The 20,112-nt window shown below is 44.8% G+C and overlaps 1 protein-coding gene across 1 annotated transcript in view; it reads right to left on the bottom strand.

Moving 5' to 3' along the window:
- Nucleotides 1-242: 242 nt before the first annotated feature.
- GSTK1 (glutathione S-transferase kappa 1) overlaps nucleotides 243-20,112 on the bottom strand; it is a 36,981-nt gene continuing 17,111 nt past the window's right edge. The window contains exons 4-8 of the mRNA XM_077455396.1: nucleotides 16,144-16,244; nucleotides 16,010-16,045; nucleotides 14,737-14,853; nucleotides 14,533-14,626; nucleotides 243-592 (exon numbers count right to left, since the gene is read on the bottom strand). Coding sequence (XP_077311522.1) covers nucleotides 549-592; nucleotides 14,533-14,626; nucleotides 14,737-14,853; nucleotides 16,010-16,045; nucleotides 16,144-16,244 — 392 coding nt within the window. The 3' untranslated portion in view covers nucleotides 243-548. The remainder of the gene's footprint in view (nucleotides 593-14,532; nucleotides 14,627-14,736; nucleotides 14,854-16,009; nucleotides 16,046-16,143; nucleotides 16,245-20,112) is intronic.

The raw sequence follows: 20,112 nt of genomic DNA on the forward strand, positions 1-20,112 counted from the left end.
GTTGAAATATGCTAGAGAGGTGTGGGGGGCATGTTGTAGCATTTGAACAAACATTATAGTGCCCAGTGATGTCATCACGATGCAGCCCTTCTTTCTCTGTATTGTATTTTCATGTATTCTAAACAGGCTCTGAAGACTGAAACCCCTTGTGCCTGCAGTGTAACATGAGACAGCTATATTCAGTGGTATCTATTATATTTCAGATATAAAAAAAAAAAAAGTAAAAATCAAAAACACAATAAAAAGGTCATTGCTTGTGTATTTTAATCAAAAAAACACAAAAATGCAACGAAGTAAAATGGCACTTTTGGTTTGGGTTTTTGGCCCAGATCCCGGAATACATACAAAAATAGTCCAAGATCCAATAACAACTTTGTATTAAAGAGGCATTTCCTTTTATTAATGGTAATTATATTTACTTGTATACAATGTTTACAGCATTAGTAATTTAAATATAATTTTACAAAATATTGCCGTGGTGGGCACTCTATGCTACATTGGCAACAGGTCAAGTGGTCTTGGAATTTGGTATTCTCCTTTTCTATACATTACAAACGGGACTTCTGAGGCACTGGTCCATACCATTTTTCACCTAAAAATAAAGAAGAGAAACATGCTGGATGAAAACCTTGTTTGCTTACAAATCAAGTGGTACTGAACCAAAACCCCAAAATCTGATATACTGCAGCCTATCATTAAATGTGTGTGGCAGCATTGATTGACGTGGCTCTTTACCCATGTGAATAGTTGGGTTCAATCACAGCTGATCACATGTAAACAAGGAGATGCTATTGATCGGCTCTCCTCGCCTCACACTGAGAGTGTGAGGCGAGGAGGGCCGATCAGCCGCGTCTTCTCGCAGGGGAGACCTGTACAGATAATCAGGACACTGATCATCAGTGTAGCCTCAATAGTGCCCAACAGTGATGCCAGTCCGTGCCCATCAGTGACACAAATCTGTGCCCATCATTGCTTCATATTAATATATTAGTGGCGCCTCATCAGTGAAGAAGCAAAATTACTTATTTACAACATTTTCGGCCTTTTTTCATTTACTTAGCAAAAAATAAAAAACCCAGTGGTGATTAAATACCACCAAAAGAAAGCTCTATTTGTGGAGGAAAAACAAGATAAAAAATCAATTTGGGTACAGTGTTGCAGGACTGCGCAATTGTCATTCAAAGTGCGACAGGAAGCTGAAAATTGGCCTGGGCAGTCAGAGGGTAAAGGTGCCCGGTAGGCAAGTGGTTAAACTTTTTTCACCTGGTGATCCAGTAGGTAACACACCCTCCTGTATTGTGCCCCCCACTCTGGATGAAAGAGCAACTGAGAAACCTTTGGACAGCAGCATTTTTTATAAGGAGGGAGAGAAGAGTTATGATATACTAGCAGATCTAGATAAACCAACAAAACAAAGACAAATTCCAGCTAACACTTTTTAAACAGCTACACAATATTATTGTTCCCTTCGGGATAAAGGCTTTACATAAATACATAAAAGCTGATCACTGTAAGCAACCCTGTCAGTGTTATATGGTTTGTCGCAGCCCTAAGCTACATCTGAAGGACAGCTTATTCTCTTGAAAATGAGAAAACTTATTGGCATGATCCCCAGTTTAATATAAAGGAAAGCAAGCCTAAAATATAATGAAATGTTTGCTTGTAAAGCAAAGTTCCAGCCGTTTCTGTGTTTATTAAAAATCAGCAGCTACAAAAAGTGTAGCTCCTGACTTTTAATAAACACACTCCCACCTGTCCCACAGTCTAGCCGCCCGAAGCCTTGGCTCTCTCCCTTGGCTCTCCCTGGCACCAGAATTACAAATGTGGGCACTGGGCTGTGACAGCTTGTGGCTTCACAGCCGGGTGCACACTGCGCATGCACGAGATGTGTCCTGAATGGCAGGGCAATCTTCTGGGACTTTTGACATGTCCCAGAAGATTGCAGGGAGGGAGGGGGAGAGAAAAACTTCAAAAACTAGGTACCTGCTCCCCCTTAAAAAATGATATGCCAAATGTGGCATGTCAGGGATCAGGAACTCTGCTTTAAAGCGGTAGTAAACCCGCTGAAAAAGTTTCATACCTGCAAGGGAAAAGGCATAATGAGCTAGTATGCACCGCATACTAGCTCATTATGAAATACTTACCTTAGAACGAGGCCCCGACATCCCACCCGATACACGCCGAGGGAGCTGACATGTCCTCTCGGCGTGTCTTCCGAATATCACGGCTCTGGCGCTATGAGTGGCCGGAGCAGCGATATCATCACTCCCACGCATGCGCGCGGGAGATTTCTTTCCGCCAGGGTCCGGCGTCTGCCGGGCTTCTAGCTGAGAAACCCCTGTGCGCATGCGCCTCTGCTCATTGCCAGGGGAATATCTCCTAAACCATACAGGTTTAGGAGATATTTTTTTTACCTACAGGTAAGCCTTATTATAGGCTTACCTGTAAGTAAAAGTGAAAAAAAGACTATACAACCACTTTAAGTTTAACCACTTCAATACTGGGCACTTATACACCTTCCTGCCCAGACCAATTTTGAGCTTTCAGCGATGTCGCACTTTGAATGACAATTGCGCAGTCATGCTACACTGTACCCAAATGAAATTTTTATCATTTTGTTCCCACAAATTGAGCTTTCTTTTGGTGGTATTTGATCACCTCTGCGGTTTTTATTTTCTGCTAAACAAATAAAAAAAAATCTTGGAAAAAAAAAACATGTTTTTTTTGTTTCAGTTACAAAACTTTGTAAATAAGTAAGTTTTCTCCTTCACTGATGGGCATTGACAGGGCTGCAGTGACGGGCACTGATAAGGTGGCACTGATGGGCACCGATGAGGTGGCACCAATGAAGTGGCACTGATATGCGACACAGATAGACACTGATAGGTGGCACGGATTAGCACGGATAGGCGGCATGGATAGGCGGCACAGATGTGCATGGATGGGCACTGATAGGCGGCTAGAATGGGCACTGATAGGAGGCTAAGATGGGCACCGATAGGCGGCTAGGATGGGCACCGATAGGCGGCTAGGATGGGCACCGATAGGCGGCTAGGATGGGCACCGATAGGCGGCATTGTAATTTAAAGTTTTGTAGGGATGGATGCCAATCAGTGCCAAACAACAATGCATGCCAATCAGTGATGCCCATTGTGGGCACTGATTGGCATCCATTATGGGCACTGATTGGCATCCCTGGTGGTCTAGGGGGGCATACCTGGTGCTGGGCATCTCCTGGTGGTCTAGTGGTGTCCCTGGTGGTCCAGTGAGGGCATCCTCAGGGGGGCTGTGCTGAAAATCGATCAGCACAGACCCCCCTGTCAGAGGAGCAGCCGATCGGCTCTCCTCTACTCACATCTGACAGACGCGAGGTAGGAAAAGCCGATCACCGGCTCTTCCTATTTACACTGTGATCAGCCGTGATTGGACACGGCTGATCACGTGATAAAGAGTCTCCGTCGGAGACTCTTTACCGAGATCGTAGTTGCAGGGTGTCAGACTGACACCCCGCAACAGCGATCGCCGCGATGCGCGCCGTGGCTTAATATCCTGATCACGTCATATGACGTCTGGTCAGGATATTACAACCACTTTGCCACCGTCATTTTGCTATATGGCGGGCGGCAAGTTGTTAATACTGCTTAAAGGCCAGTTCACACCACATGCAGTCCAGTGCATTTTTTTTCTGAAGCAAAACCACATGGAACATAGGTTGTATGTTTTTCAATGGCATAGTTTACACCAGTACTTGCCGTTCCAGTAAAAAAAGTATAACATGATGCATTTTTCCTGCACTGGAACGCTGTAAAACACATCAGAAATGCACCAAAAACGCACTGGAACACGTGTTCTTATTTAACCACTTGTCGACCGCCTCACGACGATATACGTCAGCAGAAGGGCTCGTATAGGCAGAATCACTTATCTGTACGTTGCCTTTTAAGAGGCGGCCAGCGGGTGCACATGCCCGCAGCAAGCTCCATGAGTCGGGTCGCGGGTCCCCTGGACTATCGCTGTGGGAAACCAGCAATCGCCTCACGGGGAGGAAGAACGGGGAGATGCTAATGTAAACAAGCATCTCCCCGTTCTGCCTAGTGACAGTGTCACTGATCTCTGCTCCCCATGATCAGGAGCAGAGATCAGTGGTGTGTCACACACACACAGCCACGCCCCCTCAAAGTTATAAACATGCCCCCAGGACGCACTTAACCCCCACACTGCCAGTGTCATTTACGCAGTAATCAGTGCATTTGTAGAACACTGATTGCTGTATATGACAACGGTCCCAAAAATGTGTCAAAAAAAATGTCCGATGTGTCCGCCATAAAGTTGCAGTCACAATTATGAAAATGCCATAAAACTATCCCCTATTTTGTAAACGCTATAACTTTTGCGCAAACCAATCAATATCAAAATCAATAATCGTTTATTGCGATTTTTTTTTAACCAAAAATATGTAGAAGAATACGTGTCGGCCTAAACTGAGGAAAAAATTATTATTTTAAATATATTTTTGAGGGATATTTATTGTAGCAAAATGTAAAAAATAATGTGTTTTTTTCAAAATTGACGCCTTTTTGATTATAGCGCAAAAAATAAAAACCGCAGGGGTGATCAAATACCCCCAAAAGAAACCTCTATTTGTGGAAAAATAAGGATGTCAATTTTGTTTGGGAGCCACGTCGTACGGCCGCACAATAGTCAGTTAAAGCGGCGCAGTGCCGAATCGCAAAAAGTGCTCTGGTAAGGAAGGGGGGTAAATTCTTCCAGGGCTGAAGCAGTTAAGATTAAGAAAAAGGAGAGGGAAAAACAGAATGGACTACATCAAAAACGCACTGGAACACATCAAAAACGTGCGACTGGCCCTTAAAGCTGAACTCCAGCTGTCACTTTGAAATAGTTAATTTGGAGCAAGCTAGTCCAAACAAATTATTACTTTTACTAACAGGTGTGCCTGCTCTGAGTGCTGTATAAACTGTAGCTAGCTACATATAATATACAACACTGTATTCTGGCAGCAGGATGAAGCCTTCCCATCCAGGTCACAGCAAAACAGAGTCAGGCTGAGCACTGCTCAGCTTTTCACAGGTAGCTCTGTATTTTTATGAATGAATACTAGGCTTCCACTGATTGGCTGACATTCAGATGCAGGCTGATGATGCCATGATGTGATGCAGGCATTCACACTGCATTTTACAATCTGTTTTGGGGTGTCATTAAGATACCATTGACACCCAAAGCAGATTGCATGGGCGCCGTATGATTGCAATGCAGGGCGGGAAACACAGGATTTTCTGCATTTCCCACATCGCATAACTGTGAACCAGGGCTGAATATCACTTTAAGAAAGCATCCAGGAGATGCTGTAACCTGTATCAGATAGGAAGGAAAAATCTGCAACAGGGACAAAAGACAGAAATTTACATTTAAACCGGGGTCCAGCTATCCCCTACCCCAGCCCTCAAATTTCCACTCACCTACTCACATTTTGCAAGTGAAAATGAGGGGTGGCAAACTCAGGCTGCCTGGGAGCTGGGGGGCGAGCACTGCTGGCAGGCTGGGTTGCATGGGAGCTCTTCTCCCAGGGATCGCCCAGAGGAAGAGAGAGCCGGCCAAATCATCAATGCTGAGTGTTTCCACTGCTCGCCGTCACTTACAGCACCGCCTCCTGGCTTGGGGCCTTTGATAGATAGATCACCCGTCCAATCTCGGGATGTTTGACGTGTATCAAAGTCCCCGGGCCAGGAGGCGGGACAGTATGTGATGGCAAATGGCGGGAACACACATCAATTGAAATAAAAGCTATTACAGTGATGTTCCTCGGCGCTCTGGTGAACCAGCCAGCAATCCTCTTCCTCTCTCTTCCTCTGCACAGGTAAGTTGCATTGAGGGACACGGGCAGGCTGCATTGAGGGGCACGGGCAGGCTGCATTGAGGGGCACGGGCAGGCTGCATTGAGGGGCACGGGCAGGCTGCATTGAGGGGCACGGGCAGGCTGCATTGAGGGGCACGGGCAGGCTGCATTGATGGGCACGGGCAGGCGAAGTAGCATTGAGGGACACAGATGAGGCTGCATTGATGGACACAGGTTAGTCTGCACCGATAAAGTTGTTGTTAAAGTGGAACTTCAGTCATTTTTTTTCATTTTTCCATGTATTAAATCTTCTGTCCTTGTTGTTTTAACTTTACATGGTAAAGATTTTTTTTTCTGCCAGTAAAAACCTCATACAGCCCACTTCCTGTTTCTTGTCTGGTAAAAAGTCTAGGCTTATGACATCATCCATAGCTCTTTCAGGAAGGGGGGGGGGGTGGTGAGTCATATGAGGGCCAATGAGAGCCAGAGGCGTGCCTCTGTGCAAATCCAGGAAGTGAACAGGCAGCATCTTCAGATGCCCACAGTTAAAATGGATGCAGCCAGACTCAGTGGAGGGTGATTTCTGCAGCATACTTGGCAAGTACAGAATCACAGTAGCTATAAAATAATATGCAAAGTGGTTGGAGGGAAGCTTCAGAATGGCAAATATGTTTTTGTTACAAAATTATGTGAGCAGACTGCAGTTCCTCTTTAATATTTATTTTTATAACTTAATTCTGCATAAAACATTTAGGTGTCATTTCATGAGCTCATTTATGAGGGCGTGTTTAGTGGTGGAATTAGGGGTGGGGCAGGGTAGGGGTTGGGTGCGGCAACTGGGGGCGAGTAACCCTTGCGGCCTGGCCAGTAGCTCAGGACTGGATATTTTGAGCCCCGCCCTACCCTATTAAATAAGAAAAAAAAGGGGGGGGGGGTTATTGGTTTACCGGTAAAACCCTTTTCTTAAAATACACACAGGACACATAGTATCTTCATCTCCATTACAACAGGGTTATGCTGCAACCTTTGGGTGATAGGACACTGGCAAAAAAAAAAAAAAAGGAACTTCCCCCCTAGCCATAACTGCACACTACGAGGCAAGGCTTCAGTTTTTGTAGCAAGCCATAAAGCACAAAGGCAGATGAGTGGGATCCCTGTGTCCTGTGATGTACTCCAAAAAAGGATTGTACAGGTAGACCAAAAATCTCCTTTTCTTTATCATACATCCCATGACACAGGGTAGTTTTGTCTCCATTATGATAGGGATGTCCCAAAGCACTGAATAGGATGGGAGGAAAACACAGCAACAGGCCCCAAACAACCAAACCAAAAGAAGTTAGACCCTCATGCAGCAGCCTTCAAAACTCACCAAATGTAGCAGCATGTAAAATAATGAACCAAAGACCAGGTAGGTCGCTTTACAAACTTGAGTCGCCACTGAAAACAAGAAATTGGCTGACAAATCTATTGAGAAATTGTAGGTTTGGATGCTGCGTGACCCTTCCTTGGGTTTTCTAGAAGCCCAAGAATTAAACTGACTGACAAATTACAGCAGTCAATTTCAGGTAACATGTAAAAGCACAAAACACATTCCAAAAGCCTTATCCTCCATCGCCCAAGGTTTGGGATGAAAGGACGGCAAGACAATGTCCTGGCTGAGATGGAACCAAGAAACTACAGTTGAAGCTGGAGAACCACCTTGTCTCGGTGCAGCACCAGGAACAGTTCCATGAAGGAAAGAGCAGGCAGTTCTGAAACTCTCCAAGCCAAAAGGAATGGCAACCAGCAAAATAACCTGTGTAAGAAGGACCCAAGACTAGCAGAAAAAACAAAAAAAAAATCAAAAAAAAAAAAAATCAAAAGCCTTGGGTAGCTGGGCAGGGTTATGCCTTTGAGCAAATGTCCTGTCTTTTTTTGTCAGCATTGAATCAGCTGAAGGTGACAGCATAACTATCATAATAGAGATGAAGATACCCTGTGTCCTATGATGAACAATAAAGAAAAGCATTTTTATCTCTGTGTTGCTGCTGTATGGTAAAACATTGTTAGCAGATCAGAAATAAGAAAACTAAGTCTCCAACACTTCCCCAATCTGCAAAAAAAGTACCAGTTACTTACCGGTAACTGTCTTTCTGGGAAATCTTCCAGGACGGCACACCTGAGAGATGAGAGGCTCCTCCCTACAGGAAACACAATCAATCGACAGCTGTTTTAATTCCCCACCCTTCCCCTTGATCCTCAGTTTGTAGAGAAGTAACTCCTGAACCAGGTTCACAAGGGAAATCATTCCTCATAGGTACTCACCTTCTAGTGTTCTAGAATTTTCCCTCCTCCAACGGGCGGGAAGTAGGCCTGCCGTCCTGGAAGATTTCCCAGAAAGACAGTTACCGGTAAGTAACTGGTACTTTTCTCAAGTCATCTTCCAGGACGGCACACCTGAGAGGATAAACAAGTACCTCAGGCCTACCTTAGGGTGGGGCCACTGCAAAACCCTCTTGGCGAACCTTGGCTCTGCAGTGAGCTTTACCTCCATTCCATACGCTCATATGCTTGATGAAGGCATCTTAGCTGGATCATGCGGCTGATCTGCAGGTCTGCTCCACAGATGTTCCTGCCTTTTCCGCTTCAGATGCAGTATCTAGGTGAAATGGGCTCTTAAAAATGGAATCAGAAAACATGTTAAACTTGTAGGTTAGCAATGTTGCCTATCTCACACATCTAACAACCATGGCCTATTATGCCTGTAGGTGCTACTTAGAACCACTAAAAAGATAAATAAGAGACCTGTGTAAGACAAGGACACTACATTAATCAATAAGAGGGCCTGTCTTAACACTATCCTGTTGAGGGAAATAAAACTGCTTCCTTTTTATCTTTATGTCAGCAAAAGACTAAAGGGAAGCCTACTTAAGGGAAATAGATTAACAGAAGCTTGAACCCTGGGTTTAAGGCACGCCCAATCTATGTCCTTACTTACGCCTGAGAGCCTTCTTCAGGAGATTAAAGTCCCTAGCAGGAGTAGACTACCCATATTGCTATGTCTAGTTTTGCTAAAAGGGCAAAATGAAGGCCATGCACCGAGCCGAAACCTATTCGATCGGGTATACATCTTTATACTTCATCCTTAGGCCCTAATACTCCTCTGAATAGAACTCTCCAAGTTCTTACTAAACAGGGCGAATCATTATCCCCTTCCTCCAGTGTCCCATAACCCTACAGGGCTTCAACCCTAGGAAATGGTTCTGGCATCCCTGAATGCAAGTGGTCAAGGTTTTCTGACATGTGGCAGCTGCAGCCCGAACTCCTGGCCCCTCCATGGAAAAGAAGGCTGAAATACAAAAAGGTGATACATGTATTATTAATATCACAAATAAAATGATCATAGATTGTGGGCACGGCACAATAGATTTAGACAGAAAGGACACAAGCATAGACAACAATGTTGTGTGCCTGAGTGTGACTAGCTAAACCAATATATCAAATATGGGAAGAGACCCAAATCTGAACCTCAACGTAGACAAACAGTCCTCATAGTCTGGTTTTCTGATGTGCTGCCAAGACGTAAAAACATTAAGACTCAAGCAAACCCTAAATGCTGCGTATTTCTTTAGTGCAGCTAGCTAGGTCATAACTGATATACAAATACGGAAAGGACAGGAACCCCCTTTACTGTTGTGCTTTACCTATGTACAGCAAAACAAGGCTATAAAGACAGAAAGACCCAAACTTCTATGTTGTGTATTTCTGACAAACCACCACAGTTATAAGATTAATATGAACACCAACTCCCGTGTTGTGCATTTCTGCTATGCCACAGGGAAAAATATGGAACACAAGACAATCCTTTCTGTCATGCACTTCTGTAGTGTAGTTCAGATAGAACCAACACTGAGAAAGGACACAAGCAACCTGCAGCATTGTGTTTTTCTGAAACAGAAAGCACCAACAAGCTTCAATCTTGAGTATTTCTGCTGTGCAACAACATAAAAGCAGACACTGAGGAAAAAGACAGACAGCCTTTACAGCTGCAATCTTTCTGGTCTGCTGCAAAATAAAACAATAACGTCATGATGAGTATTCCTGCTGTGTAGCAAAACCTCAATCAGAAGGGACAGATAAGTTTAGGGTTCCCACACCCGTGCGACCAAAACTGCGACTTGGGACTGCAAGACGCATGAGAAGTCATATACTATGGCTTCCAATGGGTACCATTTGTGTCTGTGCGACACCAGCAGTCCCTGATTCCTGGATCCACAGACCTCAAGATTACACAGGTCGCAGGGAAAAAAAAACAAATAGCAATTTTCAGGTCGAACAAGTAAGGGGTCCCCAATGCTGTGACTCCCTGGAGGATTGCAGCCAACAAACCCCTGCTGTGTATCCCTAAGATGCAGAAAGGTAGATCCATGAAAAACACTGCTTAGCCTGATATACAAACGATAAGGCAGTAAATATAGGACATACAGGACACAAACATTCAATCTTTGTGTATGTCTGATGTGTAGTAATATACCAATACTGAGCAGAGAGGCCACCATCCTCAATGTGTCTCTCAGCTGAGCAGCAAAAACAAAATCAGAAAAAGACAAGCAACCTTCACTGCTGTGTCCTTTCTGATATGCAGCCAATAAGGCAGTATATGCAAGACATAAAAGGACAGACAACCTTCAATCTTGTATATGTCTGATGTGCAACAATATAACAATTCTGAATAGAGATAGCACATCCATATTGAAGCGATTTGGCCTTGCGACTCAACGTGTCAAATCGCATGGCTAAAATCAGCACAACACCACTTTGTGGTGCTACATGGATTACCAAAGGCAGTATATGTACTACACCTGGCAGGGGTTCAATTTGTATTTCTACTATGTAGCCCAACAAATTCGAACCATCAATTTTCACTGCTGCCTTTCTGATAAGGCAGTAATACAGGACACAAAACCTCACAGACCTTAATGCTGTATAAATCTGATGTGCAACAATAAAACACTATGAATAGAGATAGCACATCCATATTGAAATGATTTGTCATGCGACTCAACATGTCAAATCGCATGTTTAAACTCGGCAGCCATTGCTGTTAATAGCACTGTCTGAATCAGCACAGCGCCACGCAAATCAGGACCATCAGACTTCACTGCTGCCTTTCTGATAAGTAACCAACAAGGCAGTAAAACAGGACACAAAGCCCCACAGACAGACCTCAATCTTGTGTATGTCTGATGTGCAGCAATATAACCATTATGAGCAGAGATGTCACCAGACTCAATGATGTGCATTTCTGCTGTGCAACACAAAACCAGAAAGTACAGACCACCTTCACTGTTGTATTTTTCTGATCTGTAGCCAAACAAAGCAGTACCTTTAGTATATAAAGGACAGAAAACAAGCTTCAGTGCAGTGCATTTCTGATGTACAGCAATATAGTCCTTATTAAGCAGAGATGTCACAAATCTCAATGTGTATTTCTGCTGTGCCACAAAAACATCCCAGCAAGCACAAACCTTCACTACTGAGGTCTACTGGTGTGCAGCCAATGAGGAGTCATGGTCTATCCCTTTATGAAATAACCAACAGGCAATTTATTTCATAGGCATAGCCTGGGCTGTAGATACTAAACCTTCACCACCAGAGAAGGAACAGATCCTAAAATGGTTGGACACCCTACTATTAGTAGTAGTTGTTGTCCTACCTTACCTCCATAGACTGAGCAAACGCTAGCCAGCACATATCCAGGTGGTGCTGATTAGCAACTAAAGTCTCAATGAGCCCAGCCCTAGAGACCAATTTAAGACCTCTCTAGAAGAGGTGGTTACCAGTTTAGCCTGGGAGGTAAATAGCTATTTGCAGGCTTCAAGCAATCAATTATGTAGCTCTTGCATAGGTTTGCACAGAAAATCCTCAATTAAAAGGATGTAGGGAGCGATCTATGGTGAATCGCCTTTAGATCTGCCACTGAGTGGATTGTAGCCCAAACCAATAAAAAAAGTTTCTTCTTACCTCCTACACTATAATATAAACACAGTGTAAAGGTGGAGTGGGAGGTTGGAGCTTATGAAAGTTAACTATAGCAGGCAACCTCCAAAAGGAGGATCTGTGACAAGGGAACCCCTACTGTGCCACACAGTAGCTTGGTCTCTGCCCATCCTTGAATGTTAGGTCAGCTTTTAAACATTGTGAAGCAACTTCAGATTCCTAGCAGCTGGGCTAATAGGGCCGGTAACCTAGTGCACCTGCTGACCAGGGGAGCTTCTGAATCCACCAACCACTGCCCAATTAATAACCTGTTCAGTGGTATACCTGGCCTGTAAGTAACTTTGTATCTACCAGGTCCCCTCTGTACGCTATATTCATCCCTACTAAATGTACCACAACTGGGCATGTAGGGAGAGGCTGGCAACCTACTGCTGCGATAACCACAGTGTCTCTGCTGTAAGAGGGAGCTGTGGCTGGTGGTTTTAGCAGTGGCGTCTGCGCTATTTGTATCCCGACCCCAAGTTCTGCACTGCACCAGTCAGTATATATACGGGGAAGGGGGAGCAATGGCCTACCTACCTCTTTCTCATCTGAGGTGGTTTAGGCACACTCGTTCCTCTGCACCACCTGTCCACCATACAGCTTCTCTGATGTAAGAGGGGCTGCAGCTGGTGTTTTTAGCAGAAGCTTAAGGGCTATTTGAATCCAGACCCCAGGTGAGATCTCAAATGCCCAGAAACCCTCTGGCTGGAATTGGGGATTTTGCAGCTAATTTCCCACGGCAAAAGGAAAGTAAAGTACTCACCGTTGTCGTCTTCCTCTTTTTGCCACAGCCAGCGGGCTTGCTTTTCCATCCTTATGGTCCACACGCAAGGAGGATAGCCGCCAAAGTGCTCCCCCCCCCCCAACTGCTGTCCCCATAGGGAGGTGCTAGGTTAGGCTGTGTCCTGCACTGTACCAGTCAGTCAGTCTATATACATGGGGGGGGGCAATGCCTTCCATTCCTCATTCCCATCTTCATATCTGAGGTGGTTAAGGCAGACATACACCGTAGTAAACTGGTGCCTCCTCGCTCTAGAGAAAGGAGGATGTGGGCGCCTGCTCCTACTGACTCTCAGCCTTCCCTCCTGGGTAAGAACGCCGCTGCCATTTTCCCGAAGTTTGAAAATGACGCGGGTGCTTGTTGCCACGCCCTCTCCGGCAGCCCACGCGAGCTACCGGGGACCCAGGAGTCGGGGACAAGATCCCCCTGGAAAGAACCGATGGCCAGCACCCCCGTCTGAACAGCCACCTGTACAGGTAAGGAGGGGGAGACAGGATAATGGCCCCTGAAGTTCTGGGTACACCACTGTACCCAGGGTCCTTCAGCTCTCAGGGGGGCTCTTCCAATTTCTGCTGCCCGCCCTGAGGAAAAGATAGGGGAACCCCCCAGGAAGGACAAGAATATCCTACCAGACCCAGAGGCTTCCCAGGCTTGTGGTCCGGCTCCCAGGGGGAGACCACCAGCCCCAGGCCTCGGGTCATTTGGAAAAAAACAAACAGTTTCGCTGTGTAGGGAGAAACACAATCAAAAACTGAGGATCAAGGGGAAGGGTGGGGAATTAAAACAGCTGTCGATTGATTGTGTTTCCTGTAGGGAGGAGCCTCTCATCTCTCAGGTGTGCCGTCCTGGAAGATGACTTGAGAAAGAAAGGTTTTGGATAGTCTAGGCCAGGGGTAGGCAACCTCCAGCCCTCCAGCTGTTGTGGAACTGCATTTCCCATGAGGCATTGCAAGGCTGGCAGTTACAATTACTCCCAGAGACATGATGGGACTTGTAGTTCTGCAACAGCTGAAGGGGCCCGGGTTGCCTACTCCTGGTCTAGGCATAGGAGAACCTAAAGATTAAACCATATTGTTCCCAAACAATGCAAAAGTCTCGCACCAACACACTACACAAAAAGATATAAATGAGCACAATGGGGTTATTGTTATCTGTAGCCTTTGGCCCTTTCTTGACTACGCAATACTAAACTGCTGCACTTTACCTCTTATGTTTAAAGAACAAGTACAAAGCTTGTTTGGCTGTGTTCTCCTGTGGATCACTCCGTTCTGCACTCCTGTGGCCCATTTTCAGCTGACAGAAACCCGTTGTCATCTGACATCACAGAGCAAGATTAGGGAAAGATTGTGACCATACAGTCGGGATCTGCCCAGGTGCCTGGACTGGCAGCTGACCCAGCCTTTTAACGAGCTGCTAAGAGACTGAGCCAGTCGCTCCAGCCCCCACCCCCGCCCCACAGCCCAGCACCCCAGTGAATGCGGGATGGGCAGACCAGAGAGCCGCTGATTGACAGTCACCAGCTCTGTGCTCAGGGAGCACTGAGAACTGAGTGATCAGCGGTCATTGATTGCTCAGTTCTCAGTCTTATAGCTGGCGGGGGACAAATGCCGCATCCACCTATGTAGGCAGGGCCGGGGCCAGCATGGGGTGGCGCCAAAGCCAGGGGTTCCTTATGAGGTGCTTATCCTAGTGCTGGCGCTGCTCACCTGTACACAGTTCAGCATACTGACAGGCGCCGCAGCACAGCCCCGGCCAGGCCAGGCCGGGCAACGTTAACTTCACCCGCTTGCCTCTCCTGACTCGAGTCCCGGAGCTGCTACTGCACTCCACTTTAATAAAACGTAATAATACGTAAAAATATGTTTAGAAAACCCACCTAGATTGTGTGCTAAAAGTTCGAAGCGATCAGATCCAAAATACAGCTGTGGCTTTCCATTTATGTGAGCCACAATAGACGGCATGCCAAATATCTGCGAGGAAAACACAAAAATTAGGGTAAGGAATGAAAACAGAGCTTGCTAGTTTTCTTGAATTTCTGCTTCCTTGTAAGCAAAATCCAGCAGCTATTACTCAAGCTTACCCCATACTTTAATGCATTTTCAGTAGTCTCCTTGAGTTTGTTCTTAACCTCTGGTGAGGATATGCTGGCCAAAGCCTTTTTAGCAATGTCCTCCGACATGCCAGCTTTTTTAGCAGCCTAAAAGAAAAAACATACATTTTAAGTGTAAAAAAAAATGTAACCAAAACACTATGAAATGTATAAGAATGTCCTGGGAGGAAATACAGCAATGAACCCTTTAATTGCTGTGACCCTGCTTACATTTTTGGACTTCACGTGCAAAGCCAAATTTTCCAATGTATTTTATATTCAGATGAAGCACAATATTACGTAAATTAAAGTTTTCTAATGACTCCATAACTATACTAAGAAAAAGGTTAATTGACAGAACCAGTGTTAATTTTGGCAGCAAATTTCAATTTAGTTGTAGTCTTAGACCCCTTTCACACCACACTGCCCTTTGCGTCGGCGGTAAAAGGGCGCTATTTTTAGCGGCATTTTACCGCCGGATTTGCGGCGCATTTCGGCCGCTAGCAGGGTGCTTTTACCCCCCGCTAGCGGCCGCGAAAGGGTTAAAACCGCCGGCAATACGCCGCAATAGCGGCGTTTTGCCGGCGGCATTACAGCGCTGCCCCATTGATTTCAATGGGGAGCAGCGGTGGAGGAGCGGTAAACACACCGCACCTTCACCGCTCCAAAGAAGCTGCTGGCAGGACTTTTTTCTGACGTCCTGCCAGCGCACCGCTGTAGTGTGAAAGCCCTCTGGGCTTTCACACTACAAACAATGGTGCAGCTTCTTTAGGGCGGATTGCAGGCGCTATTTCTAACGCTATAGCGCCTGAAAAACGCCCTGGTGTGAAAGGGGTTTTAGTCTTAGGACTAAAATGGCACAGCTGGGAGACATCACTGCATAAAGTCACCCACCAAAAAGAACTGCCTAAACAAGGACTTCCATGGCAAAACCTCCTGGTACTCTTTAAGCAAACTGCATATTTAAAAAGACAGAGCAAAATGATGTTAACATAGCAGATCTTATATGATATTTTAGTGATTGGGTTTAGATCTACTTCATAATCTGTACAAGCAATGATCACCTCAATGTTTCACACTGTTTGAGTAAACCATCATTGGCATTGAATATCCATGGAAACAGACGTTTCAGCTGTCAAACCAATGTCCTGACATTAGAATGTGATTTTCTTAAATAATCACAGCACATTATAGCAGAGAAGTAATAATAGTACTAATACAAAAAAAATAAAAAATAGAAATACATATAATAATAAGTCATTACCTCCAGTATGCTCTCTGGTTCAGTAATATCTTTATCCTATAAAACAATAACATACTATAAGCATTGATACACCATATACATTATTATATGTCAATTACAGACAAACACAAATAGGCACATGAAGCAGAACTGACCTCAGACCAGATTCGCACCCAAAGCTCCCTTGAAACCGGTTCTAAGAATTCAGGATGCATCATCTGAACAGCCGTGACAAAACGCATGGCTGAGAGACTTCCTGTAAGAAAAACAACAGGTACCTTTTAGTATGGAGAAGCCTGCGACTCATTTACCCTTCTAATATGGAATAGAGCTGAGTGACTGGCACAGTACTATTACCATGGAAGGGACAATTCTCAGCCCTGTGTAAGTTCCAGCTACACCAGGCATGTCAAACACAAGTGGAAAAAATGGGAAGATTTTTGTGAAATGATACTTGAAGGACAGTCTAGCCACTTCCCGACCAGCGCACGACGATGTACGTCGACAGAATGGCACGGGCAGGCATATTGGCGTACAGGTACGTCCAATATTCAATGCCGCCCTGCCATCGGGAGCACGCCGCCGGCGGCGCGCTCCTGCGCTGGTCGGGACCCCCGTGAGTCCGGTCACGGGACCCGCGGACATCCCCGCGATCGTCTCACGGAGCGGCCGAATGGAGGAAATGCTGTGTAAACAACATTTCTCCATTCTGCCTAGCAACTAGTGACGCTGATCTCTGCTCCATGTGATTGGAGCAAAGATCAGTGTTCACTAAATGAAAGCCCAACCCCCCCACAGTTAGTAACACACCCCTAGGAACATTTAACCCCTACACTGCCACCCACTGGTTAACCCTTTCACTGCCTGTGTCATTTACACAGGAATCACTGCATTTATATAGCAGTGATTACTGTATAAATGACAATGGTCCCAAAAATGTGCCAAAAATGTCCGATGGGTCCCCCACAATGTCGCAGTCACTGATCGCCGCCATTACTAGTAAAAAAAAAAATTATAAAAAATTATTAATAAAAATGCTATAAAACTATCCCTATTTTGTAAACGCTATAACTTTTGCGCAAACCAATCAATAATCGCTTATTTCGATTTTTTTACCAAAAATATGTAGAAGAATACGTATCGGCCTAAACTGAGGGAAAAAATTTTTTTTATATATTTTTGGGGGATATTTATTATAACAAAAAGTAAAAAATAATGCGTTTTTTTCAAAATTGTCGCTCTGTTTTTGTTTATAGCGCAAAAAATAAAAACCGCAGGGGTAATCAAATACCACCAAAAGAAAGCTCTATTTGTGGGAAAAAAAGGACGTCAATTTTGTTTGGGAGCCACGTCGCACGACCGCGCAATTGTCAGTTAAAGCGATGCAGTGCCGAATCGCAAAAAGTGGTCTGGTCTTTGACCAGCAAAATGGTCCGGTCTGCAAGTGGCTAGGGTGCCCAAGCTGCTCCTCTATAGATACAATGCAATGAGTGTACGTTGCTACCCTAGGGCAGAAAGTGTATTATTGGCAGAATTGACAGATGGCAATACATGGTAACAAAAAACTGAAAAAAGCTACCTTAACTAATTAATGCAGCCACCATGCTTAAAGCCTTCTCTGAGGAAAGGAAAAATGCTCCCCTGCATTGGGGCTGCCCCAAACTGCAATGATTAAATGTTAATTTGGGTCCAGAGGCAGCAAAAATAAGTTGTTTGTACTAGATCCTGTTCCCCCATGTTCTGACAGTGGGCTGTCCCTCTGTGTCCTTATATCTAACGCAGGGTTATAGGCATTGTCTTGGTGACTATGAAGCTGCCTTTTTCAACCAGGGTGCCCAGAAACCCTGGGGTGCCTTCAGGTTTCTTCAAGGGTACCTCGGCAAAATGCCTAAAAATTTCCCCAAAATTTGATACATGCCAGCCGGTGGATGAAGCCTGCCTGTTAGTTACCCAAAGCCACGTTTTCTTTGTGCACCGTGACCAATCTTCCAGCTGCTGGCATCCTAACAATCAATGACATTATGTCATCAGTTACATAGTTAGTTAGGTTGAATAAAGACACCAGTCCATCCAGTTCAACCTGAGTGAGTGTCTACAATTGTCCCTATCCCTGTACATTGCATACTCGCATCAGTCCCTACTCTCACGGAGCCAACAATCCAAGGTCCCCATTCATATGTTAGGGCCAATTTTGGACAGAAGCCAATTAATCTACCTGCATGTCTTTGGAGTGTGGGAGGAAACCGGAGTACCCGGAGGAAACCCACGCAGGCACAGGGAGAACATGCAAACTCCAGGCAGGTAGTGTCGTGGTTGGGATTTGAACCAGCGACCCTTTTTACTGCTAGGTGAGAGTGCTAACCACCACACCAGTTGATAAGGATGTTGGGCACCTGCACAGCATCCTAGTTTGCCTCTCCCCTGCCTCTCTCAGTCAGCAATGGGGTCATATTAGCTGAGTGATGGAGAAGAGAAACATTGGAATACTAGTCAGAACCAGTAAGCAAATGTGTATTTGCTTTGGAAAAATAAATCCCCTCTAATGATTGGTGCCTGACCTGTGAATGTAAAACTATTAATCTAGTTTTTCACATTTTGGAATGGGGTGCAAAATTTTAAAGGGTATCCCTACTGAAAAAAAGTTTGAGAAATACTGCGTCCATTAGAGTGCAGAATAGAAGAGGCTGCAAGCACTGGTCTTACAGCCTGGAGGAAGCCTGCATGGACTTGTGATCAAGTCATTAAAACTGCTTTTTGGGGCCCCATAGAGCTAAACAAGCATTTTACTCCTGAAATTAAGGGACAGTCCCACTGTAAAGGAGCTTTCTTTTTCTCTGGGAGTTCAGCTTTGAGTAATGGTGCCTAGAGACGATAGTCTACATTCTACCAAATGTGACAATATTCACCTTGAGATTGTTGCTATCCATTGGACAACTCAATTATAGCAGCCATGTAAAAGCACACATACATCTGTATATTTTACTTTTAATTAATTCCTCCAACTAGGGATTGGCCGATTATTGATGCGGCAGATATTCACTTTTTAAGAAGTATCGGTCAAAAAACTGACTATATTACCGATACTGCTTCAAAGGGTTTTACCGGCGTAATTGCAAGCATCATGCATGCATCACCCCAATACCGCTCTTTAGAGCGGATGGTCAGTTTTATTGTAACAACAACTGATGTGGCTCAGCAGCCGCTCGGCTGTTTTTACAAGGGACGCCCTCCCCACCTCCCGCCCGGGCTCTTCAGTCCTACCAGGAGGCTCGAGCAACCAGCCGGCATGTCCGTCGGCTGGCTAAAGACCTGAACAAAGCCAATGGGGTCTCAGATCTAGTAATCTGGAAGCGATGTCATGACATCACTTCCTGGATTACTGGCATCTTAAAAAGGCACTAGTTTTAAAAAATAAAGGTTTTCAAAAACACTGATCTTGACATTTTGAATACTTTGAAGTGCAGAGGAGAGGTTTAGGGTCTTACAGACCCTCGATCGCTCCATAAAGAATACCTCTCACAAGGGATGTTTATATTCCTTGTGACAGCAAAAACAGTGATAAAAAAAAAAAAAAAAAAATATGTAAATGTACAAAATATTGCAAAAAATATCGGCAGGAGAGGTGTCCGAAATATCTGTATTGTATCGGCAATGAAAAAACGATATTGGTCGATCCCTACCTCCAACCCTTCAAGTGCTGCCCCCTAGGTGTTATACTTACCTTCAGTACCAATGCAACAATCTTCACTATGCATCCCCCAATGAAGTCACACAGCCTTTTCTCAGAAAATGGATGCTGTATACTGTTCATGCACGCTGTGGTCCCTTTCCTTTCATGGGAAAGTTGTATTTCGAGCGACCACTTGAGTACTATTATGGTGAATAAGGGCCTGTCTTTTATTCTGCTCTTTTGCAATATCCAAGTAAAAAATCTGTGTGAACATAAAAGGATCCTTTACACTTTACCCTTACTGAGGACTCACTTTAGGACACTTAACCCTTACTGAGGACTCACCACCACCACAAGAATGAAAGGCTTGCCTAGTGGGATACAAATAAGCAGCAATGCTTTTTTTTCACTTGTTCTCATCACATACAATAAAGGTTCAGCAGTCCTGCATTGA

Source organism: Lithobates pipiens, unplaced genomic scaffold (genome assembly GCF_037356315.1).
Source record: "Lithobates pipiens isolate NorthernLeopardFrog02 unplaced genomic scaffold, aLitPip1_a1.2 Scaffold_25, whole genome shotgun sequence".
Lineage (NCBI taxonomy): Eukaryota > Metazoa > Chordata > Amphibia > Anura > Ranidae > Lithobates > Lithobates pipiens.